This window comes from Coloeus monedula, assembly GCF_965178545.1.
Source record: "Coloeus monedula genome assembly, chromosome: 5".
NCBI lineage: Eukaryota > Metazoa > Chordata > Aves > Passeriformes > Corvidae > Coloeus > Coloeus monedula.
Window position 1 is genome coordinate 650,880 of NC_138785.1, and position 23,031 is coordinate 673,910.

General features: G+C 43.9%; 1 protein-coding gene across 1 annotated transcript in view; it reads left to right on the forward strand.

Annotated features, from left to right (window-relative positions):
• Positions 1-23,031, forward strand: part of ADAMTS3 (ADAM metallopeptidase with thrombospondin type 1 motif 3) — a gene marked incomplete at both ends in the record, with an annotated part of 56,371 nt that overhangs the window by 8,855 nt on the left and 24,485 nt on the right. The window contains one exon of the mRNA XM_082281267.1: positions 11,218-11,374. Coding sequence (XP_082137393.1) covers positions 11,218-11,374 — 157 coding nt within the window. The remainder of the gene's footprint in view (positions 1-11,217; positions 11,375-23,031) is intronic.

Here is a 23,031-nt window from a genome sequence, read left to right on the forward strand (position 1 = left end):
TACTGTGTGTCTCTCAATCCAGCTAGAATATTTGATCCTCAGTGTATCCTAACGATGTGAAGAGTGAGATAATATGGCTTAACAGAAACTGGAACAAGAGTGAGAAATTCTAGGGGCATGTGTGTGTTGGAAGGATTTATTTTCGACTTCAAAGGAATTTAGACACTCTCCAGAGTCGCCAGCTAGGTTCTGAAATCTTGGAGAGAAAGCGAAGGGAATCACTGGGGTAGCAGTTTGCACAATGTATAGCTTGTAGAAGAGGTTTAATATCATAAGTAAAAGAGTATTTGGTGCTAAATTTTGATTGTTTGATGGTAAATATGTGGAATAATTGGCATTTGCACTAGTAAAGAAAGATTTTGCCCACAGTCTCTTCCTGAATCTAAACTTACACTGAAACCCCCAAGTACTTGAATACTTTTGTTTTGAAATAGTTTACATATCTACTTTTGCGGTGGAAGTTGTCTGTGTGCCATCAATTTTGAAAATTCCTATCTTCACATCTGCTTAATCTCCCGTGGAAATGACCCTGTTTATGTAAAAAACCCACATGCATGTGCCTGCACTTGTCATGGCAGAAGAACACTTCATTAGTCACGGAGGAGCTGGTTCTTGTCTTCTTCGCTGTGTGTCAGAAAGCTGGTGCTTCCACAGGTTTCTGCTGGGTATTTCCGCTGTTGTTTGGTCAAAATAGCAGTACTTACTGTCAGAATCCTTCAGGAGTGGAAGGTGCCAGCCTCAAGAAAACACTACAAATGGTTTAGATTGTAAATAGAGAGAAGGCAGCAAGCGTAACATATAGAAATAGTGGCTTAAAACACTTTCTGCCTGTTGTCATATGGAAAATCATCTCAGTTTCTCAGTTAGCTTCCTGCTTTCATAACAAACTCCGAGCAGGTGTTGGGGTGTGATACCTTTAGCTTGTACTTCCACTCTGAACTATGTTTCTATAGATGTGTGTCCTGTGTTTGAGCTGGGATCTGGTTTATGGTCACATCTGTGCAACGCCAAGTGGCAATGTTGGTTTCTGTTTCTCCTAGAGCATTAACCTTGCTTATTTCTAAATGAAAGGCCTGCGCCCAGTACAATGAACCTTTAATCTTTGACTTCAGATTCCAAGTAAAATGTGACTTCTTTTTTGTTTGTTGGAAATTATTTGAAGTATTTTTGTTTATTGAAATTCTGTGGCCTTCAAGCCCAGGGCAGCATATGGTCGTGTGAAGTACAGCTGTTTGCAAGTGGAAGATGCTCAGGAATCTGCCTGCCAAACCAGCAAAATCCTGGAAGACAGTCCAACCATCAAGAATTTTAAAAAATACCCAAATGTGCTTAGATCTGTCATTTGTGACAGATTATTCCTCACTTGCTTATTGCCATCCATTTTTCCAAGGATATGGAGACGTGAGGAAACGTGTCTGTGCATGTTCACAGCTACTTTCCTTTGGCAAATCTTTTGGAAATACGGGCTGGAGTATCTCAGACTAGAGATAACTGCACAGGCTTTAAACTTGGTTCAAGAAAAGCTTTAAAAATCTGCAGGAATTGGGGCATATGGGATCCAAGGAGTTTCAGGGCATTTCGATTTGTTTCAAATCCTTTTTTATTACCATTGTTTCATCAGGATTGAACTGTGAAGGCTTATTTCTTGCTCCTGTGTTGGTTCTAATGTACTGTTTCAGCATGATTTTCCCCCAAGCTGGCAAGACAGAGTTCCTAAATGGAGATACGTCTTTCTAGCGGCCGATGGTGTTTTATCCCAGTGTATTGGAATAGCATTTTGGAGACAAACGCTTGAATTGCTGCCGAGCATCTGGTTGTAGCACATCGGAAACTCTTGCTGAGTTTGGGATTGGCATTGAGATTGGGACTGGGTGGGACTGTCCCCTCGGGCCTGGAGGTTTCTTCCAGTCCAAGGTGGGGGCTGTGGTCGAGGGGACGTCTGGGCATCCAGGACTTTCTGGGAGGGGAAAGCAGAACAAACCCTGGGAGATGGAAGCGGCTCTGGCCGCGTGCCGCTCTGGGCAGATGGCAGCAGTGTCTTAGGCTGATTTAACGCTCCGATATTCCTGCTCCCCTGCCCTACTGCGCTCTTCCCACAGTAATTCCCTCCTTGCCATGAACTCCCATGACCTGCTGTGCCTGCTCTTACCACTGGCGTTTCTCTGTACTTGGCAGGACTGATGAACTGGGCGTGATGGGTTGCAGCTGGACTTCATCCCCGTCACCTCTCTGCTGTGCAGCACTTCCCACAGGCTAATACAGAGTCCTCAGCCGTAGTAATCCATAGTAAAGAGGATTTCTCAAAGTTCAGGAGCTCCAGAAACTTGGGAAAATGCATTCCCTTATTCAGGACTTGGGGCTTCCTGAGTAAAACACGGAGGGGAGGAGCACTGATTGAGGAGGGAGGCGATGGGGACTGAAGTCAAGTGTCAATATAGTGTAAAATAATATAATCTAGGAATTCTTTTATATGTCTGGTTGGCTTCTCCCTGGAATTATCACTCAAAGCAAATGAGTACTTCACCCTTACTTCATGGAGCATAGTCAAAGTTTATGCAGATGGTTGCTCAAGCTCCATTTTTTTATTCTTGTTTGTTTTTATAAATTCTTTTAACAGGGCCAGGTTTGCTCTAATGATAGGTTTGCCTCATTTCCAAGCCCTTGTGTCTCCACCTCTCTCCTGCCTACCTTCAAACACAGACTTTGGGCCTTAAAATTTATGCTTCAGCCCCTTAAGATGAGCCTTTGGACCTCAGAAGGGACGTTTGGAACTTGTAAGGGTTTTTACTCAAAAAATGAGGTTCTTAGGTCTAAAAGTGTGATTTAGACCCTGTGTATGAGGGATTGGACACTCGAGATGTGTCTTGGACCCTAAGGACTGATTGGATCATAAAAATGGAGCTCTGGACATGGAAAGTGAGGCTTTGGACACTATAAATGCAGCTGTGAGCTGCATCTCTTCAAAAAGGTGGAGGTAGTTTAGCTCTTTTTGGCTCATAGGAAGCATTTGTAGGCACTTCTTGGTAACTGAAATTAAAGTTGTACTATTTATCCTCTGTTGAGAAGCAGGTGGCAGCAGGTTATCAGATAATGGAAAGCAAGGATGAAAGGAGACTCAATCCCGTGTGTTCTGATAGTTCTGCAGAATTCCTCACCCTCCAGCTGAGGAGAGATACTGTGAGTTCGGGCTGGCATCTGAGTGACCTGTGATGTCATCTGAGGTGCCTTCCAGAAAAGGAGGACTTCCCTGTGGGGCCTTCCTGGGGCCTCTCTGGAACAATCAACAGAAACAGCCCAGAACACCTGAGCTGTGAACTTAACAACTACCCCAGGCTGGGCAAAATGTGCCTGTGGTACGCAGCCACAAGTGGAAAATATGATGCTAAGAAGCCTAACGCTGTTATTAGTCTCTTTTTCCCTGTTTTTAGATTGGAGACAATGTTTGAAGGTTAAATAAGAAGCTTAACAGTCTGGTGTGGGTGAGGTGAGGTGAGGAGAGCATCCCCTAGGAAAGGGTTTAGGAACGGGCAGCTGGAGAGAATCTGCCTGGAGGCTTTTCATAAAAAGTCTCCACTTGGATTGCTACAACTTCAGACTTTTATTTATAGTTTATTTTTGATGTTGAAAAATCATTCTGTACAGCAAAGCACGGGTTTACCTGTAATCCCTCCCTTTTAAGCAATATATTTAGGGGCTGGAACTGCTGTTACAGGTCAGTATGTGGTTAAAAATGGTCTGGAACAACGGGCAGGTGGTTGGGTGCTGCTCTGGATATTCCTTTTGTAGCTGTTACTTAATCACACCTTGTAGTCCTGGCGATGCATTTTCACAAAACACTGCTTTTAGGGCACTTGGACAAAGAATTTCCTTTCTGGATTTTTCCTCTTTGTTCCCAAAACAGCAGACGCTTCTTAACTTTTCTGATTCCTGGAGGCTCACAGCTTACAGTTTATAAAATAGCACAAGCTTATTAAAATGACTAAGTACAGCCCTTTTTTATAGTTTTAGTAATAAATCCCAGATTGTATAACTTGTGCGGACTCTTGTAACACACACGGAGTGCATGAATTGGGCTCTCACTCCTCATTCATGTCCTGCCTCCACATGTCACCTGTGGGAAAGTGTGTGTCCCAGGAAAAGAAAGTAAACAGATACTGAAATAGTCAATGCTCTCAAAATTCAATCCTTGTAGCCTCTCTCAAAGTTCTCATTGATGGTGGAATTAGGGCTGAATTTGTAACTGCAGTTGGTAGGCTGGAGGTACAGAAGCCATATTCAGCACTGGCTTTTTTGATGTTTCATGTTTATTCAGTGTTGTACGTACTTGGATCTGGAACTTGGCCTGCGAGGCACATGGTCTGAGGTTTGCAAAGGGGCAGGAAGCAGGACTGGAGAGAAAATACTGTGCAGGGTCATTGAGAAAATGAGTTTGTCTGCTCTTTCCTGTTCTTAGTTTTCTCAGAGGGTCACACTGCAACTCTAAACATTATGCTCCCATGCAGGCTCTGAAAGAGTCATGAGAAGATGAATCAGTTGGTTCCATCTCTGGCCCCTGTGTTTCATCAGGAGCTTCTTGAAACGATGGATAAAGTGCGGCACTGTTGTTCCCATTAAAAAAACCTTTGCTTTCACTTCTGTTTTCAACAGATACTTGGTTTTCATCAAGTGCTTCTGCTACTTGGCTAAGAACTTTGATAAATTACAACCATGCAACAATAAATCGGCTTCCCTACCTCATAAAAATCCCTTTGTCATTTGACTTTCTTGGTGTTAACCTAACCAAAGGTGTAAAACCACTTTTCCTTTTCCTTTGAGAGGCTTTACCATAGTTTTTTTTCCTTTGTGCAAGGATGTAGAACCAATTTAAAATGAGGAGTTTGATGGAAATATTACTAGCTTTGGTGCTTCCTGGCATTTGATCCACAAAGTATTTCCATTCAGAAAAGCAAAGCAGTTTTCTCTCCTTCTCTGACTTCTTTCTGAGCAGATGACTCTTGCTCATGCATAGTTTGGACTGAGTTTTCTGTTACCTTGGAAGAGTGCTGATGCTGCAGCATCATTCATGACTTGTGTACAGGCTGCAGATAAATCAGTATTTCTTTTGTGTGCCACAGTAGAAATGGTGCTGCTGACGCCCGGATCATGAGACCTTCGTATTTTGGCATTATTTTATTCGCTTTACACTTTTGGAGTATTCAGCACTTGAAGGTCTCATTTCCCCTTCTCTGAAGGCTCTCAGATGTCCTCACTTTTTGTTTTCTTTTCCACTTTTTAGAGGAATCTATGACTGGTGCCATCCCATGACTTCTGGAGCTGGGAAAACACCACGTTTACTGCAGAACTGGCAAGCTGTACTGTCTCCTGTACCATTTCTCCATGAAATAGTTCCTAGCAAAGACCTGCTGTAACTGACACAAAGACAAAACTTGTGCTCAGTAAATATTTCTACAGAGACCCTGGGATCAGGGAGGTGCTTGACTGCTCGGAGCATGTTCCATGCATACTTTTCACTCTCGAATAACTGATACTTTAAACCCACAGTTCCTTCTTTAAGGACAAAGCATTCGGCCTGCCAGCTCTATGCAGCAGTTTGCTGTTAAAATGAATCCTGGTAGGTTTTCCAAGAACAAAAAATAGAGACATATTTTTCCACATAAAATCAAAGTTTGTTTTTTCTCTCTGCTTTCATATAACTCTTAAGGGCTTCCATTGAGTTTTCTTGTACTTTCTGAAAGGGGGAAAAAGAAAACCCGGCATTTGGATCAAAACCAAACATGAGAAAATTCAGCATAAAGGAATTTTCTTATGGATGTTTATAGAGGGGACTAAAAACCTTAATTCCAGTCCACTACAGTGACCCAGTAAATGCTGACATTTTCCTTTCTTCTGTGCAAATTCAACAAGATTTTGGTTAATTTGATGGCTCTTCCAAATGCCTTTTGCTCTTTAAAGTGGTATCAATTAGTATGTTGAGAGACTTCTATTCCTCTGGGCAGATGATTTCCAGTATTTTAGTAGGAGCTTATCTAAGTGGCTTCTAAGTTGTGCCCATAGTTTGGAAGAGGATCTTAAACATTCCTGCGTTTTCATCCTGTTTCTGAATCTTCTGAACAAATAAGACTTCTCTTGGTAGCTGCAGAAGATTTTTGTTTTGATTTAAAAATCTGGTATTAATGATTAGTCACAAACTGGTGCCGTGTTAATAATTCAGGTGTCTGTGAGACTCGAGTGGTACGTTCTGTTTGAATCTTTCATTTGATTCAAAAATGGGTTTAATGTTACTAAAAACTGCGATCTCACTTTTGGCATGCGCTTTGTAAGAGAAATCTCAACACTCTGTGCTGCCTGTGTTCAACACTCTTCAAGAATGGAGCCTAAAATGATACAGGAGCTCCTGCTTTAATTCTGAGATGCATGGGCAGGATAAAACATGGGCTAGAACACGGATTTTGTATCACACTGGTCTTCCAGAGAGGGAAAATGAGCTGTGGAATTTCTGCTTGCTCCTCTGGGAATCACTCCAAGGGTGCTGGAGCTGGAGGGTTAGTAAATGGGGATGTTTTATCCCAAAACCATGGTGTTTTCCCAAAGCCCAGACACCTCCGTGGAGACTGGAGGCCCATCCATGGAGGAGGAGGAATTTCATCTGCAGACCTCCTCTCTGTAGACACCCGGCAACTGGATCAATAACATCTGTTTCTCCAAAATGTACGCAGTGCTGCAATATTACTTTTTTCCAGCATTCCTCTAATGTGTAGTATTTCTTTATATGCCAAGTATGTCGAGGCCATAAATACTTTAACATGCAGAAGATGTGAAGGGAGGGAAGTATGCCCATTTGGATGCCTTTCCCCTTCCCTGCCAGAGGGACCGGGACCTGTTGGGGTTTGTGAGCACGGTGGGACTTGGGACAAGGGCCTGGAGGGACAGGACAAGGCAGATTGCCTTCAACTGACAGAGGGCAGGTTAGATGGGATATTGGAAAGGAATTCTTCCCTGTGAAGGTGGTGAGCCACTGGCATGAACTGAAGAGCGGCATCATGGGCAAACTAAACAACTGCAGAAGCTTCTAGAGGATTTTTGAAAAGAAACCCAGAGAATCAGTTGATTCTTGCCAAAATATGGAACCCATGTGGCATGGGAAATAATATCCACCCAAGGAACTGAAGGTGTAACCCTGGAGCTACACAGACTTAGAATCAGTGTCCACCCACTGTGGCTCAGTTTTGGGGGAGGCCAGCGAAGGGAAATATGCTGCAGGCAAAGCATCCTTCTTTGCTTTTATTTTTCTTCCAATATATCAGCCAGTGTTCAATGCAACTCCAAAAACTTTTTGCCTTTGGATTGGAAAGCGGAGCAGCAGGTAGGTGTGACGCAGGTTTTGCACAGTCACCGAACTGAACCCACCTTAAGCCAACAGTGAGGGTGAAAGGTAGCAGTGTTTTGGGGCTGAATCGGTGTTTTCAGACGAGGCAGCACCTCTTTTATAAAAGCATGTTTCAATCGACTCCTTAAGAAGTTTAGACTGGAGGGCTGTCTCCAGAACTTGCCCCCTCCCCGTTCCAGGTCCCAGGTGTTTGTCTTGGCAGGAGGCAGTGTCTGCTCAGCCGGGGCTGGGATATTAAATTGAGGGAACACAGAGCTCTTGATGCTTTTCAATAGGGCTTCTATTTAGGTAGGGGCAGGATAGAGCTGTCAGCCACCTGTGATTGTCCAACAGGGAAAAAAGGAGGGATAAGGAGTGGGGGGAGAGCCCTGGAAATGTTTTCCAATTCCATCAATAGAATGGTGAGAAGGAAGTGTTTTCTGGGAGGCAGAGCCTTGTGTTGGTTTGACTGCTGAATCCTTTGCTGCAGTGCAGGCATTGGTGGATGAAGAAATGAAGGATGATACTGGCTGAAACAATGTGGGATGGCACAGGAAACCTCCTGAACTGAACTTCCCCCATGTGGAGAGCCTTGTAAGAGATTTCACTACAAGCTGAATGATCAATGTGTGGCCCAAAGTGAGAATTGATCCTGGTGTCCTGATTCTTACACTTGGGGTAGTTCTTATTTTCCATATATACTCCAGATATGTATTTCTGCATTAATTTTTAAGGTGTGAGGGGTGGTTGGTTCATTTCGTTTCCACAGAATGGAAATTTAGTTTCAATGGCCTTAAGATGAAGGATGAAAGGTTTGGATTAGGTATTAGGAAGAAACTCTTCCCTGTAAGGGTGGGGAGGCCCTGGCACGGGTTGCCCAGAGAACCTGTGGCTGTGGCTGCCCCTGGATCCCTGGAAGTGTTTGAGGTCAGGTTGGACAGGGCTTGGAGCAGCCTTGTCTAGTGGAAGGTGTCCCTGCCCATGGCAGGGGCTGGAACAAGTTGGTCTTTAAAGTCCCTGCTAAGCCAAACCGGTCCATGATTCCACGATTCTGTGTGGGAAACACAGATGGATGCTCATAGGAAATGCAGGTAGAAGTTGAAACTAGACCACGGCAGAGTCCCTCTTCGCTGGGTAGACTGAACCTTGGTTGGTCTTCATGAGAGTGAAGGATACTCAGCTTCCCTTGGTCAAATAAAGGCTTCTTCTGCCCCACCACAGGCTTTGAAGAATGGAAGGGGAAAGAGAAAACATTTGGAGAAATCTCCAGGCTCTGAAATTCTTCATGTACAGACCTGTCACTGTGTTTTCCTATGTTGATGCAGGTGTTGGACTTGATCTTGTTCTTTGAAGCAAGCAGGTTCATCCTCCTGAGCATAGTCTCTTCCATAAAACAGGACACAGGTAGTTCTTCCTTTTCCCACTGAATCCTTCCGTGTCCTTGAATTGGAAAGCAGCTGCCTGACTCTTTCACACATGCCTGCTTCACTCTGGTGAGAGCTGTGATCCTCTCATGCTTCCCTTCTAGGTAGAGTCCAACAGCACAGTGCAGCTGTGTGTGACTGAAGGGTCACAAGTTGGAACCTCCTTCCAGAGGGGAAGGGGATTTTGGCATCCTTAGATCCCTGTGTATATTCCTGATTTTTTTCTTACTAAGGATGACCACTTCATGTAGCCTCCTGCTGCTGAGCAAGCTCCAACCTGCCTATTAGTCTGCTTCCACTTATTGACAGCCTGCTCTGTTTGGAGATGAATTTAGAGCCTTGAATGTGACGTTAAGTTTCAATTTTTTAAGCTTATAATCTCCCCTATTTCAGCTCTTCCCTGTGAAGACACAGCACGTGGTGTTTCCAAATTACTTTGTATGACAGAGGGATGTGCAGATCCTGGGACAGATGAAAGATGTCTGTAATACAAATGAAGATTCTCATGTAGAGAGATGCAGGGAAGCTCTGTGCATCTTGAATTCCCATAATGTGTTGCTGATTTGCTTAAAGCAGCTTTACAAATCTGTTCCCTTACTGTTCAGAGCTGGCTTAGGAGAAATGGCTGCTAATTAACACCTCGGTTCCCCAGGGTGTCACATCAGCGTTTGAAAAACTATTTCTTTGTAGTACAAAGGCACTAAGGACAGTTTAAAAATGTAACTTACAGCATTGTCTTCTCTGTGGGAGATTCTGTGTCTTAAAAGAACACAAGGTGTTCAAAATACAGATACCACCAGAGTTTGGGATGGAGACTGGGAGGACAACGTGAGAGCGTCCTCTGACCTGGTGGCATTGACCATGGGATGGTAGGATGGGTTTAACAGCCCAAAGCCTTTTCTGCTCTCTGGTGATCACTTTTAGAAGCACTCGATAATGGCCATCAGTGTGACTGCTGAACAAACTTCCTGAAGTTTTGAGGGTGGCCTTTCCAAAGCTCACCTGGGAATTGACTGCCTCGCCCGTACTGCAAACTGCTAGAAACGGGGCATTTGACTTCCTAAAATACTTTTGGAAATCCCACCCATAATGTTTAATACTGAAGGTAAATGTGGCCATTAATGGACACTCCACAGCTCTCCGTTGTGCTCCCTGAATGAAGGTCTCTTTCCTTACAAACACGCTATGCATATTTATAGGGATCATGTTCCCTCTTAAGTGCTGTTGATTTTGGCTCAGGAAGTGATTCCTTAGTTTAACCTGCCCTTGTAGGTTATTTTCTCAAGGCTTTATATTGTTTCTAGTTCCCTTATTCTTATCTGCATGTTTTACATTTTGAAGGAAAAACAAAAAAGTATTTTCCAGGTTTTGCTTTATCCACGGATTGTCCAGTAAAGGATATAAGGTTTGGTGTCCTCTGGGAAACCCTCCTAGGTGGGCTGCCTGGGCCAGACTGGGTTTGGCCTTGCTCCCAGTTACCTTTTATTATGAACTCCAGCAGCACTTCCTCTTGCATCTCTCTGATTCCATAGAATTCCCTCTGTTCACTGTGCACCATTTCTTCTGAATCAAGGGGGATGGGAGGAACTGCAGGGATGAAAGGAATTAATGCTCAGAAGTCATTCAGACAGATACAGATACTGGGGAGCAAGGTAGATGCAGATGACATGCTGATGGGACCTGGGCAGGGTTTCTTCTGGATTCTCCTCTGGGAGAAGCGAGTCTGTAGGAAAGCCAAGGAGTCAGTGCACTTCCCTGAGCCTCAGGGCTGAGATGGTGCTGGGAACAGGCGGATTCATTCCAGCCACTGTGCCCCAAAGGCTGCCTTTGGATTTTGGTGCTCCTGTTGTCTTGCCCATTTTCACAGAGTCCTGAGGATGGCTCTAGAGAACTCTGTAGTAGGAAGGATTCCAACCTGCCTCCTTCAGTGGATGGAAATTCTGAATGTTGTTAATTTTGAAGAAAAAAGCAGTAAAATTAATAGCCTTCCAAGACTGGAGACTGCTTTCCTGGATTGCTCCATCAATGTGCTTTTGTGGAAAAAAAAAGATTTCCACTACATACTTCTTTCTTGAAAATCCACCACAGCCTTTTCTCCAAGGGAGCCTTGAAAAATACGTGCTCCGAGCACCTCCCTGCACATCTCTCCGGCTGGGGGGAAGGAAGCACTGGGTTGGCACTACAGCTTACAGGGAGGATTCACTTAAAAATGCAAAACCTGCTTCTGCCCTTTGTCTGGATTCATTTGGAAAATTTCAAGCTCTTTTTATTGGTGAAATTTTGGGGGGGAGAAAAGAAATGTATGGGTTACAGTAGTATTCTGAGCGTTTCGTGCTTCATCCCTCTTGGTATTTGTATTTAGGTCCTCAGGCTGGGTCTTTAGGCTCTAAAATGACATATGGACATGTTTTCTCTCTCCCTTACCAGGCTGGAATGATAAGAACTGATGAGGATGAATACTTCATTGAGCCTTTGGAAAGAGGAAAGCAGATGGAAGAGGAGAAGGGAAGAATCCACATGGTGTACAGGCGGTCGGCGGTAGCGCAGCATCCCACTGACATGCTCCCTGATGTCCACACAGAAGGTACAGTACCCCGTGGGGTTGCTTGCAGATCTATTCCAGGTTACTTCAGCCTATGGAAGCTTCTGAAGGAGGCTGTATAACTCCTGTTTAAATTTTGGGTCCTGTTTCTTTGAGGAACAGTGAAATTGTGCCAATTTACTGTTTTCCTCCTCCTTCTGGTTGCAGTGAAAGTGCTCTGAAGGCAGTTGTGTTGATAGGATATATTTTGTCACATCCAAGGATTCCCTTCTGCCTTGAAGATAATGTGGTTGGTCCATGTGAGAATAATTACCGTGTCTGAGAATAATTATCATCGTGTAGTTTAATCCATTTGGTTGTATGTCTTTTAATAATTCACAAATCCTCACAAGCCAAGGCATTGCATAGTGAAGGTTAGGGGTTTTGAGGCTCTGGGCTCAGGATGAAAGAGCAGCTCTGCTCTCATCAGTGCTCTGCCTTTCTTTCAGTGTCTTTCGGCTTCTCAAATTCCTGTGTTTATGTTGTGTTCACATGTTGCTGGGACTGGGAAGGGTTTGGGATATAAAACAAGTACATACAATGGACAGAACTGGAGGTGCTTGGCTTTGGGTACCCCAACAAGGCCATTCCAGTTTAGCTCATGCATCTGCGGGGGTTTAGCCTGGAGAAGAGGAGGTTCAGGGGAGACCTCTTAAAGGAGGTCAAAACTCCCTGAATGGAGGTTTTAGCCAGGTGGGTTCAGTCCCTTCTCCCAGGTAAAAAGTGACAGGTCAAGAGGACATGGCCTCAAATTGCACCAGGGGACGTTTAGATTGGATATTAGGAAAAATTTCTTCATGGAAAGGCTTGTCAGGCCCTGACACGGGCCGCTCAGGGCTGTGGAGGAGTCACCATCCCTGGAGGGATTTCAAAGTCACGTGGCTGTGGCACCTGGGGACATGGGTTAGTGGTGGCCTTGGCAGTGCTGGGGGAATAGCTGAACTCAATCTCGGAGGCCTTTTCCAACCTAAACTATTCCATGACCAAGGTTAAAGCAAGGTGCCCAAGCCTGTGGAGCCTGAGGAAATGTTTGCAGTGGTTGTCTATCAGCTGCAACTGCTGGGTTGTCTATGTATGAGCTGTGTATCGATGCCATGAAAATCTTCCTCTTTCTTCTCTGTCCTTGCTCCCCCACCACCGTGCTTGGGCTCGAGGCAGCGATGCAGAGTACCGTCTGCTCGCGGTTTGGGAGTTCAGCCAGCACACACAAGAATCCAAATTTTCAGTAACAGATGACAGATGACTCAACAAAACAGCCGTTAAGATAAAAAAGTACTTAAAATCGTTGTTGTCAGTGAAGTCGTTACAAAACTGGGAAACTCTGTGTGACAGCCTTTCTCGGCAGTGACACAGGACACGCTGTGTCATGTTCTCCCTACAAGAAGTCAGTTTTCTAAGAAGAAGGCTTCCAGCTCTAGCTATGTGGCAGGAGCTTGCAGTCTGACAGGACATCTGGTATTCCTGCAGGATTTTAGACCGTTTGGGAATTGGTTGGACATTGCTCAAGCAATTGGACAGAATGAGCGTAGGAGTTGTAAGTCGAAAAGCTGCCATCCTGAGAGCAAGGTTTTAGCAATGATCACAGTGCAGTGGAGTATTAACTGGTGTGTATCCTGTGTTCTCGTGGAAGTCAGCACACTTACCCACTTCTCTTTCCCTGTTTCCTTTATGGCTCTCTTTGACAGAGCTTCACGGAGCTGTCTGAAGTGGGAACCAGAAATCTGGGGTTCTGGGGAAGATACTGGGGTGCCTCAAGCTGCTGGATCCTGTGGGTTCAGCCTTCCCACCCCAAAGCAGCACCCTGTGCTGATTCCTATCTATGGTATCCATGGCTCTGGATCGCCTCTTTAGAGAATGACAGTGGCAATTTGCATGTATTGTTTTCATAATTTGCTTTGCATAGAGATTGGTTTCTTTAGAAGCCTTATATGAGACACTCAAGAAATCAGATTGGAAATCCTGCCCCATTCCTGTGGGGAATTTTTCTTTGTGTGTGTGCACACCCAATTTAGGCCCCTTGAAGGATTCCTTCATTAATTATTGCCTCTTTATATCTTTGTCTTTTCAGTCATTTTGGTGTGAGTAGGATCTTTTACATATAAATGGACTTGAATATTTGGGGTTTGTTTTGATACCCAGGAATTGCAGACAGTTTTATATCTTTTATGCTTAGAAAATGCCTCTGCTCTCGCTCAGTGATACCAGGGAAATGTGGATAATTTTCCATATTTTGACAGGCTGTTGGCAGGATTGACTATTTGTATGTCATGGGTAATCTGTCTGCTGATTCAAAAGATCTTGTTTGACTGTATTCCTTGGAATCTGATCTTTCTTCTGCTATGTGAGGCAGTGCAGGGAAGCAGTAGGTCTTGACCACCAAATGTTAAAATCATTTTATTAACCCAAAATCCTACTTGGTCCTTGTGATGTCCATCAGACAGGGTGCCCACTGGTTTGAGGTGCTGAACTCAGGTTAGTTCTCCTGGACAAAGGAGGCTCTTCCTCTTCTGTGGGGTGGAAGCCAAGGCCTCCCATGGGAAATCCCAGCTATTGAAAAAGCACTTAAATATAGTGGGATGTGACACTGGACATTTGTTTTTAAGCATCTGGGATCAGCGTCCGGTTAGGTCTGGTCTGGGAATGATATCACAGAGCAGGACAGTGTCTTGAGTTCTCCATGGGTGTAATTACACATTGTCTCCTGACAGCTTTTCCATGTCGGATTGCCCTGGGATGACATTTGTAAGCTTGACTTCCCCAGTCATTTAAGTCTTGATCCTAAAGACACTGAACATCTGTGCTTCTCATTTGGGTTGAGTAGTACAGGTAGTCAGCGTTCATGTTGTGAGTGTTACTCCCAAGTAATGTCTCTTAAATCAAAAAGTACTTATCCTTAAGGACGAAAAGAAACAAAGTGTCCATATGGGAGGGAAGGGTCTGAGGGACAGAGAGCAAAAGAACTGTGCAGACAGAGCTAAAAAAAATAGAGCAGTGTATGAGGTTGTCAGGTTAAAACATGATTTACATAAATCCTTATGATATTCTCACCAAAATAGCTTTTTATTCCAGAATGGAAGGAAATGCTCTCAGGACAAGCCTGAGTTTGGGAGGTCTTTGAAGTATAACAATGATATTACTCTGAGTGGGATGAAAAGAAGCTGCTCCTTGTTAATAAGCTGAGAAACATCACTGTGATCATTAACCTTATTCCTTGAAAGCGTTCAAGATGCAGCAGAAACAGGCAAAGAACCTGTAGAATTCACAGTCAAATTTGCACCTAGGAGGCCACCTGTGCAAGTTCTACTGAATTTGGCTCAGGAGTGTGGTAAAATAAAATCCAAGCTGTGTTTCAGAAACATAAAAGCCTGATCCAAGTCCGCTGAAGTCAGTGGGAACACTCATGCTGACATCAGTGGGATGATGAGGCAGGGTTTGGATCATATGCTGCTCGAGATGATAACTGAGTATTCAATTTATCTTTCCTCCTGTTTGTTCATTTATCATTTTTTCTGTGCACTTTCGTGTGGTAGAATGATGACAGGCAACCCTGAGCTTGGCAGTTACACAGCATGGTAATGTACTCGGAGCTTTCCTATTTCATCCTCCTCTTCACACCGTAGTATTTTTTAAATGACAACCTATTCACCCAGCAAGCACTTGAGATGAAAGTATTTTTGTAATTACTTCCTAACAGTGGGAAACAAGAAGTAGGAGCCTTTATCTCCCAGCTTCCTTTCAGAATTTTCATTTTCCCCAAAGCACCAAAGTGCTTGTGTGTCTGATGGGGTTGCCATGGCACTCGTGTCAAGTGTCTTTGTCCCAGGTGGGAAACATGTAGGAGGAAGAAATGATTTGGGACTTGCTCCTGGTTGCCTGGGAATGAAACCCTGGAATAGAAGGTGGAAGAATGGGAAGACTATTGCCTGCTTGGGAGACCTCCCTCTGCACGTCCCCAGGCACATTAGTGGTTCTCAGGGATGTCGTCGTGTCGGAGGGTGTCTGAACTCTTTCTCAGCAGAATTTCTCATGACCTGTGTTCTGGTGGAGGATATTTTTGATGCTGCACAGCCCACCACACAAGTTTATGCATCAGAACAATGGCAAAGATGGAAATGATTGTTGTGCATAATCCTCTGTTCAGTATGGGCATTTTTGTATAATCACAGAATCCCAGCATGGTCTGGGTTGGAAGGGACCTTAAGGATTATCTTGCTCCGCTCCCTGCCATGGGCAGGGACACCTTCCACTGTCCCAGCTTGCTTGAAGCCCTGTCCAACCTGGCTTTGGGCACTTCCAGGGGTGGGACAGCTTCTCTGGGCAGCCTGTGCCAGGACCTCACCACCCTCACAGGGAAGAATTTCTTCCTGATACCTGGTCAAAAGTCTCTCTCCAGCACTCTTGTAGTCCCCCAAGAAAGGGCCACCAATAACTTGTATTGATGGCAATAACCTGGGTTGTCTAAGGACATCCTCTTATATATCTAGACCTTCTGGAGCTTTTGCTTTTAATTTAGCCTTCTTCTCTTAAACTGAAACTTAATTGGATTCTCTGAAGTTCTTCATTGAATATAGTTTGTGGGATTGTTTTTTTTCTTTTTTTTTTAGGTAACAGTTTGCTTAATCAAGGAAAGGTAATCAAATGGAACAGGAAGAGCACAGCGTGGTATAAAAGAAAAGGGGTGTTGGTGATGGATGTATAGGAAGCAAAAGGAAACAAAGACTTTATAGTGAGGAAAAGCTTACGATTTTTTTTAAGAAGGAAAAGCTTGAGCAGGAGTGGATCAGAAGGTGCTGTGAAGTGACTGATGTGCTCTATCTGTGTTGGGGAGGTGGTGCCTGATGGTGAGAGCAAGAACATCCATCTGCTTAAGTCGTCTTCTGTTCTTGGCAATAACAAAGGAAAATGATTTTTAAATAAAACCAAGAATAAAGGCTTCATTTCAACTGCAGGCACCCAGCGCCAGAGTAGTAAAACACACAGAAAAATCTGTATGAAGGGCAAATTGAAGAAATGGAGACAGGTCAGTACATTCAGCTTGCAGCCATTCCAAGGCTCCTACCATTTTCCAGTAAAAACTCCCTGTGCCCCCAAATTGCATAGGAAGAGGAAAACTTTCAGCTAACAGCGGTGATAACAGACAGGAGAGGTTTTTAAATATTGTGTAAGCAGCTGCTCCTGTGCGAAGGGAGCCTGTTTGGTTCATAGATGACATTCTCAGAGTAATCTGGGAGAGACTTGCCAAGGTGAGGGTCACCCTTGGGTGGTCCATGTAGGACTGAGGTCCCTGGCTTGGATGTGAAGTGGCTCGTTTCTGCTGCTGGGTTTGATCAGAAAGGTGCACATGAGACGGTTAAAAGTGCTCTTTATGGACCAGGACATATGTACCAGGATGGCACTGTCTGAGAATATGGGAATGGGAAGCAGAAGAGCTGCCTTATCGGGGGGAGTTTATGTGAATTAGAGGGCAGGAACCAGAGGAAATGAGTCCTCCCACAGCTTGCAGGGGCTGAGGCTTGTTCACGTGTTTCACATGCACATCCTACAAATTCAGGACCGAAATGAGAGCACAGAGCCCTGTTTTATCAGTCTTTGTTCTACTGCAGGCTTTTGATGGAAAAATGAACTAAAATGTAGCAGTTTGTGTCATAACATAAAAGAGTAATTTCCAAGACTCTCTCTGGACCTTCTTCCCCTGAATTATCTGCAGGTTTAGCATTTTTCCCCACTGCGAGACACCTGGTTCTTAATGGTTTTGATGCTCGGTAAAGTTATAGGAAGATTCTAGAAACAGCTTAAGAACCCAAACTGAGGGCAATTTAATTCAGATATATCACTGAAAATACCAGGATGAGATGTTGGCATCCCTGGTTTATGACAGAGAAGGAAAATGGATCTGGTGTGTTTTGAATGAGCAGTTTGGATGCCACGCTCCTGCTTTTGGTAGGGTCCGTGTGGGGTTACTGTGGACTAACTCTTGCTGTACCCTGTGTATTACACCAAGATGTTCCAGAGCTCACTTCACCCTTCCCTTTATCCCTTCAAAACATGGTGTAGATGGTAAATAATCCGGTTTGTCTTATGTGGGATGACAGAGAATTGGGCAGCTGGAGCTGACAGGAATGCGGATGGAAGTTACTAACGTGAGAACATCAGCCTCATACTTCACTTGCTCCCAGTGGACTGAGTTTCTTCACATCCATTTCTGGGTTACACAAGTGCATAAATCTTTCCAAAATGCAGTAGTAAAGCACTGCAGAGTAACAGCATGACCCAGCTGTTGTTTGCTGAGAAAACAGTGCGTTTTTTTCCAGAATACCTTGCCTAATCAGTCTTTGGAGTATTCCAATAACATGGGACAGGATCAGCCAGATAATTAGGGTTCTAGAGGTTATTAAAAGTCAAACAAATCTGAGTCTGCAGGTAGAGTTGGAAAGGAGGGAATTGATGTCTCAGCGAAGCTGACTTCTCCTGCATGGTGACGGGGAGAGGCTGACCTGTGGGAAATCTGTGTTGGATTCCATCAAATATCATGTGGTTTGGGAAGAGAACCCAGGGAGGGATGAAGAGCTTTGCTGGCTTGTACTTCAGGAGTAGCCAAGGGAAGTGTTTCGTTGGTGTGTCTTCCTTTGCAGCATTATTGGCAGGGCCTATTTCTAAACATTCCCGGGAAAAGTTTGAGGATCTGTCCGTAGGAGAGATGCCCTTGTATCTCCTTTGGCATTTTACCTCTCCCCCCAGGTAACAAGCAGGCTGCTGCCTCCCAGCAGTTAGTGATGTGCCTGCAGGGAACAGGTTTGTCCTTCCCCTTGTTCCTGGCAACAGGCTCTGTCCATCAGGTGGCTAGAAACGGTAGGATTTTCCTTCTTCTCCCATATTTCTGCATAGGGTGCCTAACAGTGGACCTAGATATCTGGAGAAAGCTGGATTCAGACACTCACATCCTCCATGGAGGACAGGGAATGATGGGTTGCGAGTGTGTGTGAAAACACACGCTTGATTAGCAAGTGCTGTCTTTTTATATGAAATGACTATCTTGTAGCCATAAATGCAAAATCGGGATCACAAGTTTGAATGACTGTTTGTTTGCCAAATGATTGTTCTGTAATCCTACAGTCATCAAATAATAAATCAACACCACCTGGTTATTGCAAATTAGAATAAAAACTTCTAATTACACTGATCATCTTGTGCAAAATCCTAATAATACCTAGAATCTTTCAGATAATAAATTTTCAGCTTCAACAGGGTTAAACACAGCGTAAACTGAGCTTTTTTAGTCTCCTCTGGAAACAGTAACAGCTGATGCAAGGCCATCCAAGGAACTTTGTGCTTTCTTAATGGAGAGCTCTGCTCTGCCTTTCCAATTCTCCTCACTAATAGTTCCAGAGAACAAAAAGTCACAATTTCCAGGAGGAATAGTAGTTGTGCTTTTCTGTCCTTGACAATAAATCTGTTAGCGGTATTAAAGTAAGAGGCAGTAGTAACTCTGTTAATTGTTTACAGAAGTCAGATTGGTGGGAGAGTCAGTGATGGGTCTGTGGCTGCCCTTAAGCATCAAAATAACATCTGGGCCTGAAGGGTTTGGATGTTTTTCCTCCCTTTCAAGTCAAAGTTAATGTTGTAGTAGTTTACCAGTTTAGTATATACCCTGTTCCCTCCTGTCCAGGCTCTTCTGCACTGTGTTTCCAAGTGCTGTGGAGTGGTACACAGAGGTTTGAGAAGGTCCATGCAAGCAGACAGTGAAGGTTTGTGGGTCTGGGGATTTCTGCAGTCTGCAGCGTGGACCAGCTTCACACTGCCAGAGCGCAGGTTTAGATGGGATATTGGGAGGAAGTTCTCCCCTGTGGGCCTGGTGAGGCCCTGGCACAGGTTGCCCAGAGAAGCTGTGGCTGCCCCATCCCTGGAAGTGTCCAAGGCCAGGCTGGACAAGGCTTGGAGCAATCTGGGATAGTGGAGGGTGTCTGTTCCCAGGAGAAGACGACCTGGGGGAAGAGAAAAAGCTGTTGAGGATGTTTCTTAGGAGCTCTGAATGTACCTTGAGCAGAGTCACTGGGGATGATTGCAGGCTGCTCTGCCAGATGGTGATTTACTTTTTACTTAGGTCTTGGACTTGCTAACCAAGTTAGGCAGCTAATTAGGAACCAGGTAAATTAGTGTCTTTCTCTTCTTCTGTTTCTGGATGTAGATTTTCATTTGCCTTTGAGTACCTGTGATTTGATGATGAAGATTCTTCGTGGGGTTTTTTCCCTTGCTTAGAGCAGAAAGGAAGCTCAGGGCCAGCCCATGGTGAAACTGTGTTCTGATCCTCCATGTTGCCTCACAACATAGGGCAAATATCTCAAACTTTACTTAAAACTCATGTTGTTGAACATGAAAAATTCATCTGGTGCTTCTAGACTGAGAGTAATTCCAAGTACATCTCTTGCTTTCATTTGATCTGTGGCAAAACCGGTTTTGAAAATTCCTGAGAAATACCTTGGAGTGAAAGGGTAACTCATTATTCTCTGTGGCTTATGAAGAAATGCTAATTGATATCATCACAGATGATGTAACTAGTATCATAGATTTTGTTAATTTTCAGCAAAAGCCCTGTATTCCCTAGAACTACGATACCAATTAAAATCCACTTCACAAAATAATTTATTACCTTATTTATTTACTTTTTGAATGCTCAGTTCTAACCAACAGGCAGTGAGTATCCAGAAACCATGTAATTAATGTTGGGAACTGTTTTAAATAGTTTGTCCTGAGCAGTCCTTGAAAATGCACTGCCATATCCCTGGGTTCTGCTTGGGTTCTTCCGTAGCCAAGTCCATGTTCTTTTTATCCCCAATCACAAGTGAATTTGAAAACAGATGCATTTGAGCCTCTCCTTTGGTATTTTAATGGTATTTTTCTATTTTCTTTTACGGGGTTGATTCTTGATTTATTTCAAGCCCCTTTTCTTAATCAGGGTTTTCCCTGCCAAGAATAAGTAACAATATATTTTCATTACTTGCAGCACTTCAAAGCTTCCAAGTTTATGATGCTGAGAACATTTACTACTAGAAGTGAAAATCAGTCTTCCTTTAGTTTTCAGTGCTCTTTAATAGGGAACACAAGGGGAACACAAGGGGCGATGAATCAATTAAAAGTATCTGTTCTTTGAGGGCTCACGCAGCACTGTGCCACGTTGTGGGGGTTGATTAGATACTTGGTTTGGTTGGAGGAAGGCTGATAAAGTTCTAACCTCCTCAGATCTGCTTCATTTGCTCTTCGTTAAACATGCTTTTTTTTTTTTTTTTTTTTTTTTGCTGGCAAGACACGATCATCATTCATATCTTTTTTTTTTTACATCTCAAGTTTGTCGGGCTGTTTGGAAAAATAGGACAATGAAAGCCATCTGGGCATCCCATCCACTTCCATTTGGAAACATCGGCATCGTTATTAGGAATGTCTCACCAGCACTGCAGTGAGCAGATGTGCTCTCTTTCCATCTCCAGGCTCACTTAGAACTTCTGATAGTGAGAGAAATTCGATAGGCACTAAACCCCAAATTCCTGTTTCTTGATCCCGCCCTCTAATGCCACTTATTTAGGATGTTTGTTCCTGTGTAAAGAAGAAACTTGGGGCATTTGAGGGAAGAAGCAATGGAGAAAAGCCAGCAATGTGTCCTGCAGGTCATTCCATGTCTGTATCTGTAGGATTTAAAGCTGAGCACTTGTACGCTTGAGCCTTTGCCAGCAGGTTGACTCACAGCTGTTCATCAGATGTAATGCTCTGTGGAAATCCAGACTCCTCTGGCTTCAGCTGCCCTGTCTCCATTCTTAAACCCTTAAGAAATTAGACTTTAAATTTCTTTAAAGAGAGACAACCCCTTCATTGAGTTTAACATCCCTTTTCTGAACCTCACAGGTGATGGCATAGTATACAGGTGTTCCTGCTGCCAGTATCTCCATATAACTCTGTATTTTGTAGTCCCTGTACAAGTTTACAATGAGAGTGGTGAGGCACTGGCACAGGTAAAAGATAGGATTGTGTCTGCAGTGCCAGGGAAGCTGAGGCAGAAGCTGGAAAGCCAGGGAAAAACTGGAAAGCTGCGCTGCTGGACAGTGAGTTCCCTCAGGTGCTTTTCCATGGAAGAGCAAAACTGGACAACCAAGAGCATCTGTGAAACCTTTTAGGCACTTGGGACATAATAAGCTGCTTTCAGCATCTTCTGTGAAGGCTTATTTGGGATGATGATCATATTTACAGCTTGAGTGGGATATTCAAAGACACTGCAGGTTATTACCCCAACTAGAAATGGGTAAGTTGATCCCCACAGTTTGGAAGTGGCTGTTCCACAGTGGCAGAGTTTCTATCCAAATCACACTTCCCAAATCCCAAGCAGATACTCAGTCTCGCTAATGACTTGGATGTTACTTTTTTTTCAGGATTTTCAGTGATCTTTCTGCTCAGTTGGGTTTTTTAAGCTGTTTGTTGTCCTAACCCAAGAGCCCCTTTGTGCAGATCAGCCTGGGGTTTTGGGACACCCCCTTCCTCTGTGGATGTGGTATCTGGGTAGAAAGGCCTTGTGCATATTTTTGCTGTTATCTTGGACACTCTCTTGGTCCATGGACTGTTGGGAAATAGCTTGGGCTTGGAGACATTTGTTGCTCTTGGAATGCTGACTTACAGTGCATTCATGGAAAAAAAAGCAGGAACCCGAGTTCAACAGCATTCAGTGACAGTTTATAGTTGGAGCTTTTCCTTTATATTTATGCCAGTGGAATTTTGAGAAATGGCTGAAATTCCATGTGGCGAGAAAGAGAGGCTTATTATCCGTGACTAATGCATGGATACGCTTTTTAAAATTGGAATTATTTGCTGTCGTGCCTCTTCTACTCTTCGGCTATATTGGTTGATTCTGTTGTCTCCTAATTTTGAACAGCCTTTCTCTCACCTTGGACTGCCACTCTCACATCACTCCCACTGCCATCCTCCCTTGGTAGTTCAGCCACTGCAACCAAACTGGGATCCAGAGCTGGGATAAGCTCACCTTTATGTTAGTTAGGGATTGAATCCAAGGTGAAGGCTGCATTTTCAAATGACAGTATTGAAAATTGTACTCTTGATTGATTTTGGTACATTGGATTGTCTTTCTTGCTGCGTTTTCTGCAACACCAATAATATTTGACTAAGCGTTTCTTCTTTGTGATTATAATTCATGAAATTTATTGATTAGCTTAAGAGGTCCTTTTATGTGTCTATACTGAACCCTCAGGGTGTTTCCCTCCTTTCGCAGAGGAGAACTATCTCTTCTTGTAATATTTCTAGTCAGACCCATTGTATACTCAATGGAAAATTCTTCCTAAATCTTCTCCCCTCTCAGGTTCTTCTCCTTTTTATTATTGTGCTTTTTCTCGCTGTCTCTGTTAGCTTTCCACCAGACTGGAGGGCTCATTAAAACAACACTGTACAGGAAATGGAGAGAGGTGCAAGAATGGGACCCTGCTCGCCAAAGAAGGAAAGTTGGCAGCTCTCCTCTCACAGGAAAATTCCTTGGATTCAAGAAGCAGCTTCATTGAGAGAGTGTGCTGCTGAAGAGGCATGAAGTGCTTGGTGAAGTGTCATTCCACAAATAAGTGGCATTTTGGATACTCACACATTGTGATGAGGTTCTAGCAATAATGTTCCAG